The 20,572-nt window shown below is 60.7% G+C and overlaps 1 protein-coding gene across 1 annotated transcript in view; it reads right to left on the bottom strand.

Moving 5' to 3' along the window:
• Positions 1-3,482: 3,482 nt before the first annotated feature.
• The window catches only part of FIBCD1 (fibrinogen C domain containing 1), a 30,512-nt gene continuing 13,422 nt past the window's right edge, over positions 3,483-20,572 (bottom strand). The window contains exons 3-7 of the mRNA XM_027104517.1: positions 20,066-20,225; positions 19,519-19,655; positions 9,682-9,778; positions 4,388-4,567; positions 3,483-3,777 (exon numbers count right to left, since the gene is read on the bottom strand). Coding sequence (XP_026960318.1) covers positions 3,518-3,777; positions 4,388-4,567; positions 9,682-9,778; positions 19,519-19,655; positions 20,066-20,225 — 834 coding nt within the window. The 3' untranslated portion in view covers positions 3,483-3,517. The remainder of the gene's footprint in view (positions 3,778-4,387; positions 4,568-9,681; positions 9,779-19,518; positions 19,656-20,065; positions 20,226-20,572) is intronic.

Here is a 20,572-nt window from a genome sequence, read left to right as displayed (position 1 = left end):
CAAGTGCACACAGGTCGCACTAGCATCTGTCCATCGCAAGCTGCGCTGGCCTCTAGCTCCCTCCTAGCCCCGCCCCTCTTCCCACCGCAGGTCTTGTGTGGAGTCAGGCAGCCTGAGGGCACAGCAGGTCAGAGCCCGGTTCCCCACTCCCTGCCCCCCAGTCCCGCCGAGGTCCAACTTCAGCCCTCCAGGTTTGCCGAGTCCTGCCAGCTGCGTGGCCACTCAGGGTTTGGGGACGGCCCTCTCCCTGCTAGCTGATGAAGAGACAGGCCCTGGGGAGGCCCCAGCACTCGGACCAAAGCCTCATGTCCTTGTCTGTACATCCTCTAATGTGTCCTCCGGTGGGCGCGTGGCTCCTTAAACCCCGCCGGTCCGAGCCCTGCTCCCGTGCCCCCACCTCCGCCCTCCCCTCCTGCTGTAGCAGAGGCAGCTGGCAGTCCTGTTGATGAACCCCACGAATCCTCCGAATCCTGGGTGGCGGGGCTCCCACCTTCCAGGCCAGAGGCCTGCGTGGATGAGGGTGGGTGGCCGTGGGGGACCCAGGAAGAGGTGGGCCCTGGGATATGGATATCGCTTCTGCCCCAAGGCAAACATTATACAACCTATTTACATGCGGCTGCGGGGGGAACATGCAATTTGAGAGCTGCCCACAGCTCTGTCCTCAACTGCTGACTGTGCTGAGGCCATCAGGGTGGAAACCCAGCGTCCGTCCCTCCTCTGGACTCGGGGAGCAGGGGTGGCCAGCTGGGTGGCGCCCCAGAGATGTATCCAAAGTTTGCAGGACAAGGAATGCGGCCATTGGCTGACCCCACAGAACCTACCTGTGCCTGTGGAAAGGAACTTTCGAAAGCTTTGGGGGCATAAATGCACTGCCTGAGGATCCCAGTGTAGAGAGCACCCCTCCTCTGCTTGGCGCTCTCCTCATGGGAGAAGGAAGGAAAGAGGAGGTGGGGGGTGTCAGCCAGGTCACGTGGTACAACTGGGCCGCAGGTACCCCACCATCAAGCCATCAACTCAGGCATCGTGGGTCAGGGTTCGGGTGCAGTGACCATGGGTGACCTTTGCACCCATCTGTCATCCCTCGGTCTCGGCAGAGCTGCCGCTCCCCCCGGCTTTCCCAGGGCCCCCTTCCCTTTGTGGTCACTCCCATCTCCAGTGATAGCCATTTGCGCTGAAATCACACTGGGAGCTCCTCCAGGCCAGGGCCCAGGCCTGCCACACTCCCCTCAGCCTCCTGGCCCGGGTACTGTGTGTGCTCAGCGCCAGCCTGTGAAGGGATGCCCTTTAGGAAAGGGGGTGCGCTGGTCTTACTGTCCTCACCATGACGGGCTTTGTGCCCATTCAGCCAGCATCTGGTCCGGCCGTGTCCCCAGTGGTGCCAGGCCTGGGCTGGGACCGGGGCTGGTGCTCTCCGGCGGGAAGGAACCAGTGTCTGCAGGTCGGCCAGACGCTCCTGAAACACCCTCACCCAGCCCCCCGCCAGGCCCAAGCGGTGGCACGTCTGTTCCTCCGCCAAGCCCTGGCACGAACGCCCGAGCTTCCTGATGTGCACGCGCATCTGTGAATCCATGAACATCACGCTCACCAGGAGTGTGTTTGATGACAGACCAGAAAGCGCTTGGCACGTTCTAAACAGTGGCTGGCACTGTGAGGCTGACAGCAGCGGCTCGCCCCAGCCTGGAGCGGGAGGGAGGGGGAGAGGGGGCTCCCGGGGTGAGGACGCAGGGCCCATTCAGCCTCTGCTTCGTGGCTGGGGGCCCAGCGGCCCAGGTGGGCTGCTTCTCTTGGCTTCTAGAGGATGGGAAAGGAGCCAGCAGGGGGTCTCTGGGGTTTCTTACACACACCCCTGCCACACTGCCCCTACCCGCCCGCGCCTGTGTGCTCCCGTCACCGCCCTGGTGACACTGAGCTGTCATCACCTGTTCCCTGGCCGTCTCTGATGCCAGCTGAGGGCCAGGAGGGCAGGGATGGGGTCTCGTCCCGCAAACCTTGCCAAACGCCGACAGCCAGGTGGGGCTAGAGGGGACCGGCCAGGTCACGTGGCCAGCCAGCGGCGCTCGGGGCCTTTCCTGCTTCCCCTGGCCGTCTCTGAATTATTATTATTGAAGCACAAAGCTTGGTGGGAGGGGAAGGGAGAGCCGAACCCCACACTCCCCCACTTGGCTGCCTTCAGGTGTCCTGTATCGGAAGCCAGAGGAGGGCTTCCCCCCTGCCTGAGGAGGGGTCGCTGGGCTGCCCACCCTCTGGGCGGCTCTCCAGGCTGACCTCCTGGCCCCCTCGGGTCCCCTCAGGCGGGAACGTGGAAAAGCAGCCCTGCTCGTCCTGGCCGCTGGCCTTGGGAACCTGTGCTTCTTGTTGGGGGCAGCAGTAACAGTACATCGGGCGTTGAGAGGATTCAGTGAGAAATGTCTCTGAGTGCCTGGCGGGCACCTCAGGCTCCCCCACTTGCCCGGTGAGGCCCGCCCTGCCCCCGACTCCAGGTGGCAACACCCCCAGTCACCAGCAGGGGGCGACCTCCCCACTGAGACAGCAGTGTCCGGGCTGACCCGGTAACAGCCACCAAACCCATCCGGGTCCAGGCTTCACCCTCCAGGCCTGCTCCTAGGAGGTCCTAGGGTCCCAGAGTCCCTGCCTGGAAATCGGAGGGCGGGTGGTACAAGCCCAGCCCCAGCCCAGCCCAGCCCAGCGGCGCAGGCCCCGCCCCTGCCTTCCACAGGCAGGGGAACGGGGTGGGGCGGGGCTCCAGCCGCCCGGGGAAGACAGGAGGCGGGCGGGCACAGCGGCCAAGGGGACTGGGGACGTCCCAGGCCTGCAGAGACAGCGGGTTGGCTCGGGGGTGGGGAAGGGCTCCAGGGAACTGATCTCAGTCCCCTTGGAGAGCGAGTTCCCGAAGGCAGCTGCACCCCAGCCTGGCCGAGGGGCATGGCGGGATGTGGCCACCCAGCCCATGGGCACAGGCAGCCCTTAGCAGCAGCCACTCCCCAGTCCTTGGGAGAGAGGGCGGACCTCCAGGCACCAGAGGAACGAGGGGGGGTCCGGAGGGCCAGGGAGGCTGGCCTCAGACGTGACCCAGAAACATCTGACCCTTCCCTCTGCTAAAAGGGCTCCAGGGGTACCATCTGCCCCTCCTCTGTGTGCCCATCACTCCAGGTGTCTGGGCTGGCAAAGTGAAAGGGCTGCCAGGAGCACGTGGCAGATTCCTGGCCCAGGGAAGGCAAACAGCCCAGGAGCCAAAGTCTGGGCAGGCAGAATTTGGGGTGGTCAAACTCGCCCGGCCCGCAGCAGCCGGGCAAATTGTGGGTGTGGACAGTGCGAAGGTGATGTGTGGCCTCACTTGTTCAGGGGGTGCTTAGTGTCGGGGTTGGCCTGGCCCACTCCATCGCGAGAGCGGGTCAGTCATGTGCGGGCAGGCGGGCGGGCGTCTGAGCAGGAGCGGAGTTCGGGGTGGGCGTGGGGATGGCGAGGGGACGGGCGGGGGCGGAGGCGGGCGGTGGGCGGGGACGGACAGCTCGTCCGTCTAGCGGTCCTCACGGACCGGCCGGATCTTCATCTCGGAGAACTTGAGTGAGTACTGCCAGCCGGTCCAGGAGGACCACTCGACGCCGTCGGCGTAGGAGGCGTGCGCGCCGCGCAGGTACTGCCCGTTAAGGTTGGATGTGTGGCAGTTGCGGTACCACCAGGCGCCGCGGTAGAAGGCCGCGCAGTTGTTCTCCGAGTGGTCACTGTCTCGGTCCTTGGTGGTGAACCTCATGCCGCTGTGCTTCAGGAGGGAGTCCCCTGCGCAGGTGCACACACAGGTGTGTACTCACGGGGGCACAGGGGCGTGCATGCGTCACAGCTTCCCGTACACAATGCAGTCCCCTGGACGTGCGTCCAGGCTGTGCGCGTGCACACATGCAGACACGCGCACCCCCCCATAGGCACACTGGTGCACACATGTGCGTGCACACCTGCCCCGCCGCCACGCTCGGTGTCCACGCAGCTCACAGGCACGCACGGTGCCGCCTTGATGGTCCCTAAGGCTGTCCCTGAGTCTAGGCAGCCTCTCCCTCCTCCTAGCTTTGTCACACACTCCCTTTCTTTGCTTTCTTGCCTTGGCCTGAGAGGAGAGACACAGCCCAGAGGGGGTCTAGAGGCTCAGCAGAGCCCAGACTCCAGCTGTCCCGATTCCTGGCTCTGGGCTCACTTTGTTCATCTGCAAAATGGGTGGTTTTGCAGGCGAGGCCCTGCAAGCTTCATGTGGCTGGTGTGAGGACCAGTGGGGACTGGGAGGTGGCAGTGAGAAGCCTTGATCCTGGCGGGGAAAGACCGCCTTTGTCCTCCCAGCTGGGGAGACTGCTAGGCTACCCTTGCCCTTCCCCATCCCCGCCGTAGCCTGGAGCCCCACCTGCAGTGCCCGAGTAGCCGGCCACAGTGAGCGGGTACCCATCTTCCTCGGGGTCCACGGAGAGCAAGCCCACGCCAAAGCTCCCATAGTGGGCGTAGGCTGTGCCGTTGTCAAAGTCCTCCAGGTCCACGTGTAGCTCGTAGGCTGCCTGCGTGGTCAGGGCGTGGATCCTCTTGAGCCCTGGAACGGGGGAGAGAACGGTGGGAGACGTTGGGGGGGCCTAGGAAGCGACCTCCCCAGAGAGAACCAAGGAGAGACAAAAGTTAAGCTCACGTGGCTGCTGAGAGAAAGACAACCACCGCCAAGTGTATGCTGTCAGTCCTGGGCTACTTCCTTCTTCCTGCAGGCCTGTGTTTGGCAGGAAACAGGACTGACAGCTTTTCATGTTTCGTGTTCTCTGTGCTCGCTTTAAGTCAGACTGTGCCTTCCAAATGTTTTAAGCTGAAGGCTGGTAGAAAGACTGCAGGAATCAGGAAGAGTCTGGAAACTCTTCTGGATTGGGGGTGATGCCACCTTCATCTTCTCTGACACTCTGGGCTCCAGCCAGACGGGATCTGGTACTCACATGCACTTCCCTGGCCTCTGAGCCTTTGCACATGCTGTTCCCTCTGCCTGGGACACTTGGCCCTACTCCTCACCTGGCTACCTTCTGTTCATTTTCAGGTCTCACTTCCTCAGGAAGGCTGCCTGACCTCCTGTGGAGGTTGAGGACCTCTGCCAACCCAGGTGCCCCCATCGGTGGTTATCATTCTGGTCCTGGCCGCCTGTCTCCTTGTCGGGCCTCCCCCCCGTGTGGAAGCTCCATGAGAGAGCAACACAACTGTCCCGCTCACTGTAGAACCCCAGCATCTGAGGGTGGGTCCAGCACACAATAGGTGCTCAATAAATGCTGGCTTCGTGGATGAGAGGCAGAAGACCGTGCCCTCTGCCGTCTCTGGGGCCTGGCTCTGGATGGCCCCTCACCACCCCTGGCCCCCTTCCTCCCCCACCCCACCCCAGCCCCCGTCCCTCCCCTCCTCAGTTCTCCTGCGCCCTCCTTGGGGGTCTCACACCAGGCCCTCCCCATCCCCCTCCCCACACTCACTCACACTCAAGGTGCTTCCCTGCCGCTTTGATTACCTCTTGATTAAGAGGGCATTTAATTAAATGCCTTACAAGTTATCAGCATTGAGTGACATCTCATCAGCCGCTCCCCCCCCGCCCCCCCGCCCCGCTTTCCTTTCCTGCACGGGTCAGCGGGTCAGCGTGTGCACGCCCCCAGGGTGTGAGGGCTGTGCGGCCCCCCCTCCCCACCCAGCCCAGAGGAAAGCCCCTGGTCCAGGGTCCAGGTCCAGGGCAAAGGAGAAGGAGCCATGAGAAGAGCAACAGCCGTACAGACAGCAGACCCGCCAGAACCTCAGAGCAGCCACCCGCGCTCCTCACCGAGGACCCGGCCTCGGGAGCATAAGGGCCTCGTCTCCCTGCCTCTCTCGCTCCTCCCTGGGCGGGAGGCTCACAGCCAGCTGCTGTCCCTCTCTGGGCCCCAGGCTGCACACCCGTGGAGGGAGGGCCAGAGGGCTTTCCAAGCTGTAAAGGGAAGACTATAGGCAACAAGGACAGCAGCTGCCGCCCTACCTGGACGGCACTTACAAGTGCAGGCACTGCTGTGAGCGCTGCACGTGGATTCGTGAAGCCAGTGGGATGAAAACGAGTCCCGCGTAATTGAAGTGTCCCTGTACAGCTCTTAGAACAGCGCCTGGCCCATTGCACACATCATCCAGGCGTTTGCTGCTTCTGTCAGGATCCAATGAGGCAGGTGCTATTATTTATTTTTATTTTTTGCGGTGCGCGGGCCTCTCACTGTCGTGGCCTCTCCCGTTGCGGAGCACAGGCTCCGGATGCGCAGACTCAGCAGCCATGGCTCACGGGCCCAGTCGCTCCGCGGCATGTGGGATCCTCCCGGACCGGGGCACAAACCCGCGTCCCCTGCATCGGCAGGCAGACTCTCAACCACTGCGCCACCAGGGAAGCCCCGGCAGGTGCTATTATTATCCCCGTTTTAGAGGTGAGGAATATGAGGCACGGAGAGGTTAAGGAACTGGCCCAGGTCACACAGCTGGTAAGTGGCAGATCTGGGATCTGAACCCAGGCAGACTTGCCCAGACTCTGTGCTCTCATTCAGTACTTTTGTTTTTAAGGTATTTCTTCCCCAATTTTAGAACTCTATTTATTTATGTTTTCAAAATGGACACTGCTTTACATCATCATCATGAAAATAACGCATGGTCTTTAAACAAAGGAACAAAATCCAGTAGTACGTGGACAATGAAGTGAAAATGTATCTTCCCAACCCATCATCTTTTGTAAACAATTATTTAGAATTAACTACTGTTAACAAGTTGATTGACGTACTCCAAGACTTCAAAAATATGTCCTTCAGTTCTTGCCCAGGACAAGTAATCTGATCCAGGAAGAGGGCAAGAGGGAGAGCAGCCCAGTGGGGATGCTGGAAGATTCCTTTCCCCACCACTGAGTGGTCGCTGGTGCCCATCATTAGCACCCTACTCCTGCGGGCGAATCAGGGCTCCATGCGCAGTCCCAGTGCCCATGAGGGTGCCCTGAGGGAGGGCCGGGTTCCTCTGGGATTTGGTCCCCCTCGCCTCTACCCTTCTTCCCCTGAAGGCCACCTCCCTCCCTGCCTCTACCTCCCCCTCAGTCTTTACTCTCTGGGTTTCTCCAGCCCTTGTTGATCTGCCAGGATGCTCACAGCCCTGGGGGTGAGCCAAGATCCAACCCCATCATCTATCAGAGTTCAGATCACAGACAGTGGGGAGGAAGATCCTGGTGGAAGAATACTGAGATGCCCATCATCACCCCAATGAGCTCCCAGATGGATTAAAGACCTGAACCTACCACCTAACACTGAAAAAGCATTTTAAAAATACTCCTATTTAAAAAAATTTTATTGCTATAAAACTAGGAGGGGAAAGCAGGGCCTAAAACTCAGAAGATATGAAGGAAACGACTAGCAGCATTGACTACATAAAAATTGAAAACTTCTAGGAAATAAGCAATAATGTTACCAAAAAAAAAAAAAAAGCTGAAAGACAAATGACCAGGAGTAACTATGTATCATGTGTATCTTGACAAAGAATCAATAACCTTAATATATAAAGAGCTCCCGTAACTCAATAGGAAAAGACAAAACACACGATGAGAAGGTGACAGGAGAGTGTGGAAAAGCAGAGGCAGGGAACAGCGCAGGGCAGTCGAGGGCTGGGCTCAAGTTGACATTCTCGTCAGGGCTCCCTGTCTGTCAGGAGCTAATCAGGGCCCCGCTTAAATGCTTCTCCCACACCCGGTGGCTGCCGACAGATTTCAATTAAGATGCCGGGAGTGGCAGAGGCACCAGTGCTGCTCCAAGTGGGTGGGTGGTGCTGCAGGAACAGGGTCCCCACCTGGCTAACTTCTCCCTATGTTTATACACCCACCTGGGTGTAGGGGATGGGGAAGGGACTCGCCACCTGGAAGCTTCTCTCCCCTGACCCCTATCCTGCCCTGCTTTCATTCACTCAGTTCAGAGTATGGTTCAGAGCTTGGATGGACTCCAGTGCGTGAATCCGGCTCAGGCTTCCCTGACTCGTGCGCGTGCGCGTGCACACACACACACACACACACACACACACCAGCCTATGACTTGGGTTACTTGCCACCTCTCTGGGCCTCAGTATCTTCATCCCTAAAAGGAGAGGACACAGCAGTCCCATCCCCCTTGTGTGGGCATGCGGTGTCAGGGCTGATGTATATAAAATGGGCTGAGCGCACAGCAGGAGTGCGGTACGTAGGGGCTGAGGTCACGAGGTCCATCTTGGGGTGTCTGGCCTTTCCTGTGGCTGGTGGTCGCCTGGGCACTGGGGACACAGTGGAGGTCAGGGCAGAGAGGGTCCTGACCCTCTCATGGACTCCAGGTGGGAGGGAGATAGACATTAAGCAAATGACAGTGCAAAGCAGGTGCCTCTGTGCACAGGAGAGTGGGCACGCATCTGCATCCCGCCCCTGGGACCCACCTTCTCCTGGGTTACCCTTACCCTCCTGACCCCCACCTGGAGCCCAGACCTGGGCACCCAGCGCCCCCTGGTTAGTGCTCCCGGCCAGCCACACGCCTCCACCTTGCTCTCCCCTCCTGCCTGGCCGGGGAAGACTCCCGAAATCCGTGCCCAAGAAAGCTGAAGGGGACAGGTATGCCGTGAGGTGATCAAGGTCATTCAAACGATGCTCAGGGGCGGGGCGGGGCGGGGGGCGGGGGGCGGGGGGGTACGTGGCTCCAATGACATGTGTTTATTTTATGTTAAAAATATAAATGGGAGATGACTGCTAAAGGGGCACAGGGTTTCTTTTGGGGGTGGAGAAAATGTTCTGGAATTAGATAGTGGTGACGGTTGCACAATTCTGTGAATATACTAAAAACCAGAGGGACTTCTCTGGCAGTCCAGTGGTTAAGACTCCGCGCTTCCAACGCAGGGGGCATTCCTGGTTGCGGAACTAAGATCCCCCGCGCAGCGCGGCCAAAGGAGAAAAAAAATAATGATAATGAAAACCACTGAATTGTGCCCTTTAAAATAGTGAATGATATTTCAAACAAACCAAAACAGCCCCAAACCTGACCTCAGGCCACAGCTTGCTCCCAAATATATACATGACCTCCGACCTGCGATGTTTACAGATGTCATTCTTTAGAATGAAATTATGTGAGATATTTACATTTTAAAATACTGAGTGAATTTCAAGATAAATAGTAAGTAAATAATAGTGATAATAATAATATTAACATAAGCTCATTGAGCCCTTACTTTGTGCCAGGCAAGGAATACGTGCCGGCCCCGGGACCGTGGGAGCTGTGGCCAGGAGCGCCGACCGGCCGCTCTTTGGGGAGATGCGCCCGCGGTGTCCAGAGCACAGCATCGGGCAGTGCTGACCCCCAAGCGCAGGGCAGCACTGGGGTCGTCCTGGTCCTCCAGCACCTGGAACAGTGCCCTTGCACTGGCCACAGCTGCCTGATCCGGGACAGCGACCAAGTCCCAGGGCGTCCCCGTCAGGAAAAGCACACGTCTCTGCGGGACACGCCCCCCCGCGAGTGCACCGCCTTTGGTTTCATGCTCGTGGAGCTCCTTCACAGTGGACACGCTGACCCCCTCCGCACGTAGCACCAGGGAGGCCCGGACGGCATCCACGTGAGGACGGGGCTCGGACGTGACAGGGCGTGGCGCACAGGGAGAGGGCAGGTCACCCCGCGGGCTGGGCATCAGGAGGCTCACCTAGCCAGTGCTCGCCCGTGAGCTTGCCGAAGCCATCCCGGTACGCCTCCCAGCCTCTGAAGAAGTTCACGGAGCCGTCCTCCCGGCGCTGAAACACCTGCGAAGCAAGGAGGAGGATGGAGAGCTAGCTCCAGCTTTCCCAGGACCCCACGTGTGTCCCCCTGCTCCACACTCTCCCTTCACCTGCCTGCTTGGGGACAGCAGGGGCTGGGCCTCCATTTCCCTCAACAGTTCCCACCGGGCCCCAGAGCAGAGCAGGGACGCGGGAGTCTCGTGGTGGCCCGAGGGGGGACGGATCGAATGCCCCCAGGCCCTGAAACGTCCCCTCAAGAAGGAACCGGGGTGGACTGGGGTGCAGTGGAGGAAGCCTGGCTTCCAGGCCCACCTCTGCCGCCCCACTGTGGGACCCTGGACGGGTCCCATCCCTTCTGGGGCTTCGGTTTCCTCACTGGTCAAATAATAAGGGGGTGAGCAAGGGTCCCTATATCTTTTCACAGGTCAAAACAAAACTGAACAAAACCCATTCTCAAGTTTTTAAAACCCGATAACACACACACACACACACACACACACACACACACACACACACACACACAGGCCTGGCCGCCAGAGCTCTCTCTCGATACGCCCCTGCTGCAGTCACGCACTGCACATGCCCCCTTATAAAGAACCTGGGCAGGGGATGAATGGGGGCTTGGGAAAGCAGAGCCCCGGCCACCTCTCAGGGGAGGACCAGGGGTCCACAGCCAGCGGGGGTGTGACTCGGATACTGACAAGCAGCCCGGCTGCCTCTGTTCTTCATTTTAATAACATTGCTGGTTTGGGAGTCGGGAATCCCATCGGTTAAATTGCTTTGAAATAAGTACCGCGCTCGTCCAGGCCAGAGCTGCCTCGAGTCTCTACAAGATCCACTGGCAATCCTGTTCCCAGCTCGCCCCCCGCCCCGCCCCCCAACTCTTTCTAACAAGCCTTTCTCTTGCTCATTTGCAGAGGGAGGCAGCATCCGCCCCCAGCACCCCCATCCGCGCCCACGCCGGACGTGTTAGAGATCTGGCCGCGGCACCAGCGAGCCGCCCGTTTCATCCCCAAGCAGCCGGATTTCAGCCGCCCGGAGCTGCGTCTGCCCGCAGCCCCGCATCTGTCCGCGGGGACCCATCCGTCACAGCGCGCTTGGGCAGCTCTGACCTCAGGTGGCAGGAGGGAGGTGACACCTTTTTTTCTTGTTCTGCTACCTGCAACCTGGCCCAGCCCTGACACGTGAAAGCCCTCAGAAGGGCCGGCGCGGAAGGAAATGTGATCAGCCTCGGAGATCTGAGAGCCGGCGGAGAGAGGTATTGATGGCTGCAGATCGGGACCCTGAGCACGCGCCCCTTGAAAGGCCTGATCCTGGCAGAAGCTCAGATGCTCCCCCGAGAAGGCATCGGACAGCGGAGCCTGTTTCTGCAGGAGGAGGCGGGGGAGAGGGGGGCTGGAGGGGCCGGGGAGGGGGCATGGGGGGGCAGTGGTTACAAACCTGGGCTCTAGAGCTCGGGCTCTGCCCCTTACAGCACCGGCCAGTTACCCCACCTCTCCGAGCCTCAGTTTCCACATCTGTAAAATGGGGACCCCGGCAGCACCTCCCCCATCGGTGACCCACCGAGAGTAAGCTCAGGGGGCCAGGGCCACCCCTCCTCCCCCTCCCTGGCCCCTGCCCCAGGCCACACCCAGCCCCTCCTTCCAGACATGGGCCCTTCTCCTCCAGAGCCTCCTGTCCCAGGGCACGTCCCCAAGCCTCGTTCATTCGCTCAAATGTTCCACTGAGCATCTCCATGTCAGGAGCAGGGTGGGGAGACCGAGTCAGGGCCCTCGGGGCAGAGGAGCACGGGGAGAGGCCTGGCTCAGGGGACCCCCACCCAGGCGGGAAGTAGGACTGGTCTGACGAGTGGCGTGTGGCCAGCGGGGCCGGCATCTGGGAAGGAATCCAGGGTGGCCCTGAGGAAGGGCCAGGTCCTGGGCCCTGCGTTTCCCAAGGTGTGGTCTGGGAAAATCATTCCTCCCTCCGCCGCCCCGCGCCTCGGGCCACGCTCTCCTCGCCCACTGACCAGCCCACCTCCCGGGACCTCAGCGAGGAATAAGTTACCGAGTGGCTGGTAGTAGTATTGCCATCGGTATTGTTGTTCCTGTTCCCACTATTATGAAGTAGAAGTGGGGTTACCACGCTTCCAGGCACGGGCAGGACCCGAACCCCAGAAATGGGGACGGACGGGCAGAGTGGCCAAGACCGGCTGGGGTTGAGAGCTGACCACAACATATGCTTGGCGTAAGTCTTCCCTGCCCGGCAACACGCACGTCCTTACCCCAACCCTGGGAGGCTGGTTCTGTGTCCCCTGGGCCCCCTCCTTGTTACAGGAGACAGAAACTGGCCAGAAGTTAGGTGGCCGTGAGTGGGCAGTCTGAGCCACACCTCACCCCTCAGCCTGAGGCCAGGCTGGACACCCGGAGGCCAATGTCCTACCCCCACGTCCACGCTCTCACTTGTCACTGGCCAGGGCTTCCCAAGCCTGCCCCCTTGCCTCCTCGCCAGGCCTCTCAAGGCAAGAGCTGACCTCTAAGCCACCGTCCTCGGCCCCTCTTTCCCTCTGCCCTGCGGGGCTGGGCGCCAGTAACAGGCAGGGCCCCTGCTGGAGCTCGGTCTGGGTGTATGATCAGAGGGGATGAGCGCACGTTCAAGGCCACCTGGGCCTCCCTGCCTTTCTCCTCCACCTGGGAAGGTATCTGCAGTCAGCCGCGAGTGGCAGGCATCCCGCCGAGATGGCTCGAGTCCGCAGCAGCTCAGAGGCCACAGCATCGTTTGCTAACACGAGCGCTTTACCCTGAGTGGTAACGAAGCATGAACCACCCCTTGAAGACACATCCACGCCGCGTGGATTTTAGACTTTTGGACCATGGTCCAGGGAAATGCAGTTCACATCACGACACATACACTCACAGCTGTTTGTATCTGAAACAAAAGCTTCCCAAAGGATATATGCCTTTAAGATGAATAGGCACTAATATTTTCTATCCTGTTCTATTCTATTCCACTCTATTTGATTAAAAAAATAATGTCGATCACAACCCATTAAATTGATTTCCCCACCTGCCCACGGAGCACAACGCGCAGTTTGATGTTGCCGGCCTTTGCCACGGGCTGCCCTGATTCCTTGGTTCAAACGCTGAGTGACAGAGCATGCTGGGCCCTGGCTGGGATCTCAGACTCGAAACCCTGGCCTTGCCCTCGAGCTGATCGCAGTGCATCGTGGTCAGCGGAAGCATGTTCCAAGTGAGCACAGGGCACAGGTCATCCACGGGTCCTGCGAGGCTCCCAGGAGTGTGTTTCCTCTGATTCAGAGGCTCAGGGTGAACTGCAGCTGTGGCTTCAGATTCCTGGAAACCAGCTGGACTTCAGGGGACGCCAGATGGCAGGATGTCACCAACGAGAAGGCCTTCAGCCACAGAGCAAGGATCAGCCAGATAAGAAGAGGGAAGCGAGGAAAGGATTGATCCCCCTCCTCCACGCTGCCCACAGAACAGGGGTCCCCACTTAGGCAAAAAGTGGGGGAAAGGTAGGGAAACTAACTGTTAATTTTAGGGCTAAAACATTCATCAGTCTGGCTCCTGGGGCCTTCTCCCTAGGGTTCCGGCTGCAAAGTGATTGATGTAGAAACGCTTCCGCGGCCTCTTGGGCAGGTGCCACGAGTGGGAAGACAGACGGGGTGCGTTTTCTTGGTGCGGATTCTCAGAAGCCAGCAGCCTGCTGCCCGGCGTCTTCCAAGTGCCGCTTCGTGAGGCTCTGCCAGGGGCGCACTGGGCCCACACGGTCCTGCAGATGGTGCCGGGCGGTTTCAAAGGAAGGAGCGGCTGCACTGGGGCGGCAGGAGACAGGGGGTGCAGCAGAGCGGCTGACTCTCCCGTGTGTGTCAGACGGGCTCCCGGGGCCTGTCTCGTGCTCTGCAGGTCTGGTCTCTGCCGGGGGCCCCTTCCTCAGACGGGCCCTGTTCGACCTCCTTCTTGTTTGCCACGCGGCCCAGAGTGTGGAGTCTTCCCGAGTGTCGGGGCCTGGCTGTGTGGTCACCCCGGTGCCTTCAAGGACAGTCACAGCCCTCCCCGCCACAGCCCGGGAGGGAGCGGTTCGTGCCCTCTTTTGGCAGATAAGAAGAGTAAGGTTTGGAGAGGTGGGGCGACCTCTGCAGAATGGGGGTGCCTCAAGGTGGGGGCCCACTGAGACCAGAAGAGGAGAGACTGACGGTACACAAAGACTGAGGGCAGCCGAGGGGCACCCCACGGCTGAGCGGGTGGACATTGCTCCCCTACCCCCATGAGCCCCCGTGGCCCTTATCAGAGCTGAGCCAGATCTGCTCCAAAAACTGCCCTGGGCTGGCACTCAGGAGACTCAAGTTCTAGCCAGACTCCAGCCAACAGGCAGGATGAGCATCTAAGTCTTGGCTCCTCTCTTCTGCAAAATGACAGGTTTGCTGCTCCAGACCCCGTACGGTGTGCCTGGACTCATGCGGGACTCTGGCCCTCAGAAAGTTCACAGCCCCAGGAGAGATGGACGGATGCACAAGCCAGCAGTCTCAGGGTAGAGCAGCTCCCAACCTGGCATGTTCTTTTGATCCTTGTGCTTCCGTTTCCTCATCTGCAAAACGGGAATTATAACAGCTCCAACCCGCAACGATAAATGTGCTGGTTGATACGGGGCATTCCGTAAGGGTAACAATTGTTGTTACATTTGTTGGGAGCTCAGAGGAGGATGAGCCACCTGCTGGGGTGGGTGGGAGGGTGTTCCTAGAGGGCCTCCTGGAGGAGGAGATGCTCAGCTGAACTGCAGACTGAGCAGGGTCTTGGTAGGTGGTCAGAGAAGCTGAGGCGCAAGAGATAGAGGCGGGGTGGGTCCAAACGCTACGAGATGGGGAGGGTGTGTCTCTGCCGCCTGAGAAGTGTCCCCACGAAGCAGCATCTGAGATTTTCCCTCAACTCTGGTGAAGCTGCTGCAGAAACCAATTACAGGCAGAATCGTGTCGGCTGTGCGGCTGCGGCGTCCACCAGCTTCCCAGGCCTCCCGAGCAGGCGATCCCGTGCGGAGGGGCGGCGGGCTGTGGCAGACGCGGGTTCTTGTCTCTAAAGCGTAGAGAACTTGGACAGGCGAGCAAACGCAGCCCTTCAAGGGCGGCCCCTGGGGAGACTCTGCCCGCTTTCCCAGGAGACAGTCACCCCTCAAATCCTTTCTGGACACCTCTGGATAGCACGCCACCCCCCCCAGCCCCGCTGCCTGGGCTCGCGGCAAGAGCACGCTTTCTGGACTGAGGCCGAGCTGGGTTCACATCCCGGCTCTGCCTCTCCTGGGCTGTGTGACCTCGCACAAGTCATGGACCTTTCTGAGCCTTAGCTTCCCTCTCTGTAAAAAGGCCCCACCAGCAACGCCTCGGTGACCCCTGCAGGATCACGGCAGAGACGCAATGAAGAAAAAGGTGTACGCGTGGTGCGGGTGGGGGGGACGGAGCACAGTAGGTCTAGCTTCCCTCCCCTTCAGAACCAGGTGCCAAGCCCAGAAGGAAGTGGGCCCACTCCTTGTTTCTGACTGCAAATGGTACCCCTGGGCCTGGCTCCCTGCCACGCTTCCCAGGCTTGGCAGTCGGTGCCTGCCGGCTCCTGGCAAACACCGCTCAGAGCTGCCGTTTATCAGACGCCGAGGCCCTGGGCCGAGCTCCACGTGCATCACCCCGTCTACGTTCAAAGTTTGAGAAATCCAAATTGCTCTGGACAGAGGCAGATTTCTCTGACCTAATGGGTCAAGGACCAGAGGGGTGCTGTCACCAGTCGCCGTGGTCGTTGTCAGCGTGTGCAGACCTCCGAGGACTCCCCAGAGCAGTTCGGAGCCCGACAACAGCCTGGGGCACTGATGTCACGGCAGGTCCTCCTGCCACCACAGCCTGTGGGACACAGGGAGGAGACAGCACCCCCGGTGGACTCCCAAGTCCCGGCACCCCCAGCACATCCCGAGGCATGCTGGCTGGGGCTGGGGAGCTTTTCATCTGTCCGGAGCCTGATCCCCCTGCTGGGCTGGGCTCTGCTCAGGTGGCGGCTTCTTAGATGAGAGAAGGATTTTCCTCCCACCTGGGGAGCTCAGGTAGGGCAGGAATGGGCACGGTGGGAGGGGAGGGTTTCTCTCGCAGTGGGGCCAATTAGAGGCCTATCTGAGCCGCCGACCCCGCAAGGCAGTAAAGTGCCTGGCAGAGGACGCAGGTTCGAGCCACTCGCTCATGGCGCTGGGGAAGCTGGCTTTGCGGTAGATCCGCGTGGGGGCGCAGAGCAGAATCAATCCTATCGCAGGTCCCCACTGTGGAAGATGCTGAACTGGACCCGATTTCTCTGGCCCCGGCTGGTGATTATGCAAAGATGAGGGCTTGGCAATCAGGCCCAGTTTGCCGCACAGCGGAGGCGGATCTTGGTGGGGACAAGGCTGTGCCTCGGGGCAGGACAGCAGGGGACCCAGTCTGCTGAGGCCGGGCTGGACCCTCCTTCCAACCATAAAACACACATGGGGCCCTGGGCATGGTTACCCTGTTCCCTAGGCCCTGAAATGTGGCCACGTGACATACAAGGGCCACCCCACTGGCTGGACGAGGAAGGGGGTGCCCCAAGAGGGAAGGTGACCTTCCCAGTCCCACAGGGCCGGGGAGATGAGCTGGAAACGGCTGCTTCGTCCCATGCGTCACCTTCCAAATGAGGAAATTTGGCCTCTGATTTTATGAATCTTCTTCCCCTTTAAAAACACTGCTTGAGGGCTTCCCTGGTGGCGCAGTGGTTGAGAGTCCGCCTGCCGATGCAGGGGACGCGGGTTCGTACCCCGGTCTGGGAGGATCCCACGTGCCGCGGAGCGGCTGGGCCCGTGAGCCATGGCCGCTAAGCCTGCGTGTCCGGAGCCTGTGCTCCGCAATGGGAGAGGCCACAACAGTGAGAGGCCCACGTACCGCAAAAAAACCCAAAAAAACCAAAAAAAACCACTGCTTGACTGTAAGATCCTGCAGGGTGGAGCCAGATTCCTCAGGGCTCCCGTGGACCCCTGCTGTCCCTTCCCCCTTCCCCTGCTCCTTCCCTATCGGTGAGCACCCTGTGGAGGATTCTGACTGTTCCCACCATGAAGAGCACTACATTAACCCATTTAACAGATGAGAAAAGTGAGGATCCGAAAGGCGAAGTTACACTGCCAGAAGATGCCAAGAGTCACCTGTCCGGCAAGTATTTAGGCAGCACAGATGGTGTGCGGGAACCGCGCAGACCCCTGAGCTGCAGTGGCCGCCAGATGACAAGTCGCTGCCCCGCGGAGCGCAAGCCTGGCTGGGACACAGACGGGTGACACCTGGGCAGCGACTGCTTAGCCCCACCTGTGACAGGTACAGAAAGGGAGCATGAGGGGTAGACCCGGGAGGCCTTGTACCAGAGGACCTGGCGACCCAGCTGGGCCCCTTGCCCAGGGTCACAGGTCAGCAGGGGCCGGCCTTTCCTTCCTGCCTTCCCCCTTCTTTTCTGGGGCAGGGGTGGGGTTGGGTGTACGTCTTAGGTTCAGGAGTGGCCTTGCTGATCAGCGTGACCCTCTGTGGCCTGGGTCACTGGGGTCGTTGGTGAGTGTAGAGCAGGGCTGGGGCTCAGCCAGGGCCAGTGGCCACATCAGCGGAAAGGCCACCTTGAGGCATGTGTCCATCTGTCCCCGGCCTCATTCCCACGTGGCGACTCCCACGCCCTCAGCAAGGGTTCAGGGCCCACGGACCTCACGCGCCCCCTCCACCCCTCAGCCCCACGTTTCTGGGTCACTCCCTCCGTGGGGAAATTCTGAGGGCAGCAGGAGCCCACTCTGCCCCCCAGGTAAAAGCCCGATTCCTACTGCACCTGCAGAAGCCACTCGACCCAGGCCCTGCCTGCCTCTCCACCTGGCCCTGGCCCCGCGAGCGCCATACACCAGTGGAACGGAGCCACCGCGGTCCCAGAACAAGCCCTGCCACCTCCCTGCTGACCCCACACGTTTTCCCTTTGCGTGGAACACTGCTCTTGCCTCACCTCCCAGAGCTCCAAACTCCCAGTGCAGAAGCCTCTCTGGTAACCCCAGGTGGCGTGAGGGGCTCCACAACCCTCACACAAGTCAGCGGATGCGCCCAGCTCCCCGCCCGGCCGGCAGCTTGCTGTGGAATCTTCTGGCCTGTGGTTGGCGCCCTGTGGTTGAGTCCATGAATTGACAAGTGACACCGTGTGACAGTTCCACGGACTTGCGTGAGGCTGGGCTGCGTGTTTGCTGGGTGGCTCTTGCCCTCTCTGAGGCTGCCCGGCTGGCCTCCAGGGGTTGGAGGAAGGCTGGCACAGTGCCAGGCAGGGCCATGGTATATAAACTGTAAAGTGTCCCTGAGGGGGCAGGGACGCCGAGCCACATCCTCGCCCAGGCGCGGCCGGCTCTCTGGGAAGCAGGCTCCGGTTGACGTGTGCGGCCCCAGGCGTCCTGTCCACCGGTGTTGGCACTTGAGGCCCGGCAGCTTGGACGTGGAGCCTAATGAGGATGGATGGTATCGGGGTCCAGCAAGGCGGCGGCCAGCTCCCTCCCAAGCAATTGGGTTTCCGAGCGATTCCGTGTGGCGGGGAGGTAAGCCTGACAGACGCCCAGAGGTATCTGGGACGAGATTGCTTTTGATGGAATCCCAAATGGATATGAACGTCTCTCGGCCTCGCAAGCACTTCTCAGCTGAGAATGGCCTTTCTTCCAGGCCAGCTGATCCAGATGTCCTAGAGGGAGGGCTGAGCAGGCCGGCGCAGCTCATCGACTCCCCTCTAATCGGCCCCGAAGCCCGGGCCCGAGGAATTACCCGCCTCCCGGCCCCAATCCTGACCGACTTCCCAGAAGACTGGCTTCAAGTCCACTGGAGTGGAAGATGCATGGCCCAGGCCGGCGTCTTGGTGTTTCATTTAGCCTGTCCTAACCCTTAACTCTGATTTCTGGGCTCTGACTGGTGCATTGGAGCCGTTCTGCCCGCCGAGGGGTTCCCAGACACAAAGGCCATAACTCAGATGTTCCGAGTTAGGAAAACAAAAGCGCTTTTAGGCCCAGAATGTGAATCCAGCACACTTAAACCCTCTCCTCTGGAGCTCGAAGAGAGGTTTAGAGGTGTGTCCGTCTCAGGGTCCTCGGGGGATTCTCAGCGGCTCTCCCACCAGCTCCTAACAGCAGGCTCCGCCCCCCGAGAGAAGCTGCTTGCCCCCGCCCACCCGCCTCGCTCAGGCCTCCCGGTCTCGCCTCCTGCTTGCATGGTGAACGATGTCGCCCTCACCCTTGCATCCACCATGCAGCCCCCAGGCGTTTTTGCTTTGTGGCTACGTTCCCCGCCCCCGCGAAGGCAGAGTTGAGCAATTGCGACAGAGACTGTGGGAGACCAGTGGGCCGCCCCTGCTCTAGAAGGGGCTTCCCAGCTGGCAGATCTGATGACCCCTAGGTCTTCAAGCCAGGGCCTCTGCCCCACCACCTCCACCCCTTTCTCCTGGCACAGGGGAGGTCTCAGGGCCACCTACGGCTGTCTCACCCCTGCCTTTCCATTGCTCCCACTTCCCTCCCAGGCAGGAACCAGAAGGTGCAAGGAAATCATGACGCCTCCTTGCCAGGAGACCACCAGGGTCTCTGCTCAGGCCAAGGGTGGAAGGCTGGGTGAGAAGCCTCTCAGAGCACCCCAGGTTCATGTGCACAGCCTCCTGGGTCACCCCAGGGTCTGCCCTGACCATCTGCAGGGCCCAAAGGAAGCGGGGCCTGGCCGAGCTGGCCACACAGCCCCGGAGACTCACCGTCCAGCCACCACCGTCAGTGCGCATGTCACAGTAGACCTGGAAGCCAGCGGGGTCGTGTGTGGGGAAGACAGAGTAAACGCCGTCCTCCTGCTGTCCACTCAGGAGGACGTCCAGACAGTCACGTGGCCGAGAGCCTGAGACAGGGAAGGCCGTCAGGGCACTGGGCCTGGCACCCGTGTCCCCTCGCCACGGCCCCCCGCGCCGTCCCCGGGTCTCTCTGACTTGTCTGTCCATCCAGCAATGTCAAGTGGGCTCTAGAGCACTGGGCTTGGGATCAGACCGTGGTCCTGCCTCTCCCTGGGTGAATCTGGTGAGTGAGCACCCTCTCTGAGCCTCACTTTCCTCATCTGGAAAATGGGTACAATGAGCTCCGCCTCATCAGGCTGGGAGAGGGGTCAACAGGAGGGTGTAGGTAGGGCGCTCAGTGCTGCCCAGCAGCAGGAAGTCCTCAGCAAACAGCAGCAGTGTTTCCTTGTTAGTGGGGCAGGTGGGGACGAACCTGAGTACCCAGGTCACCCAAGGAAGGCAGCCCCACCCCACTCACCGTTGGCGCAGCCCCGGGGCCGCGATCCCCTGGCAGGCGCCCTCTGAAGGTCAGCCTTGACGTGGAGCCGGCCCAGCCCTCGGTCCCTCTGCAAGGCGTCCAGGACGTCACTGACGGAGTTCACTAGGTGAGCCATGTGGCCTTGGCTCTCGGAGAGAAGCTGCGGAGCACAGGGGTGGGTGGAGCTCCGGGTGGGTGGAGCACAGGGGTGGGTGGAGGTCCGGGGTGGGTGGAGGTCCGGGTGGGTGGGGCTCTGGGAGGGTGGAGCACAGGGGTGGGTGGAGCTCTGGGTGGGTGGAGCTCCGGGTGGGTGGGGCTCGGGTGGGTGGGGCTCTGGGAGGGTGGAGCACCGGGGTGGGCGGAGTGCCAGGGTGGCAGGGGCTCTGGTGGGCACACAGCTGTCCCAAAGGTGGAGGTGGGCTCCTGGTGGGATGGCAGCCCCTGCCCTACTCTGGCCCCCATCTGAGGCTGTCTCAGCCCCACTGCTCAGAGGGCAGGGGCTCGGGT

This window comes from Aethalodelphis obliquidens, unplaced genomic scaffold (assembly GCF_003676395.1).
Source record: "Aethalodelphis obliquidens isolate GAN/ISIS:26980383/991018 unplaced genomic scaffold, ASM367639v1 scaffold7, whole genome shotgun sequence".
Taxonomy (NCBI): Eukaryota; Metazoa; Chordata; class Mammalia; order Artiodactyla; family Delphinidae; genus Aethalodelphis; species Aethalodelphis obliquidens.
Note: the sequence above shows the minus strand (reverse complement) of the source record. Positions and strands in the feature narration are given on the sequence as shown.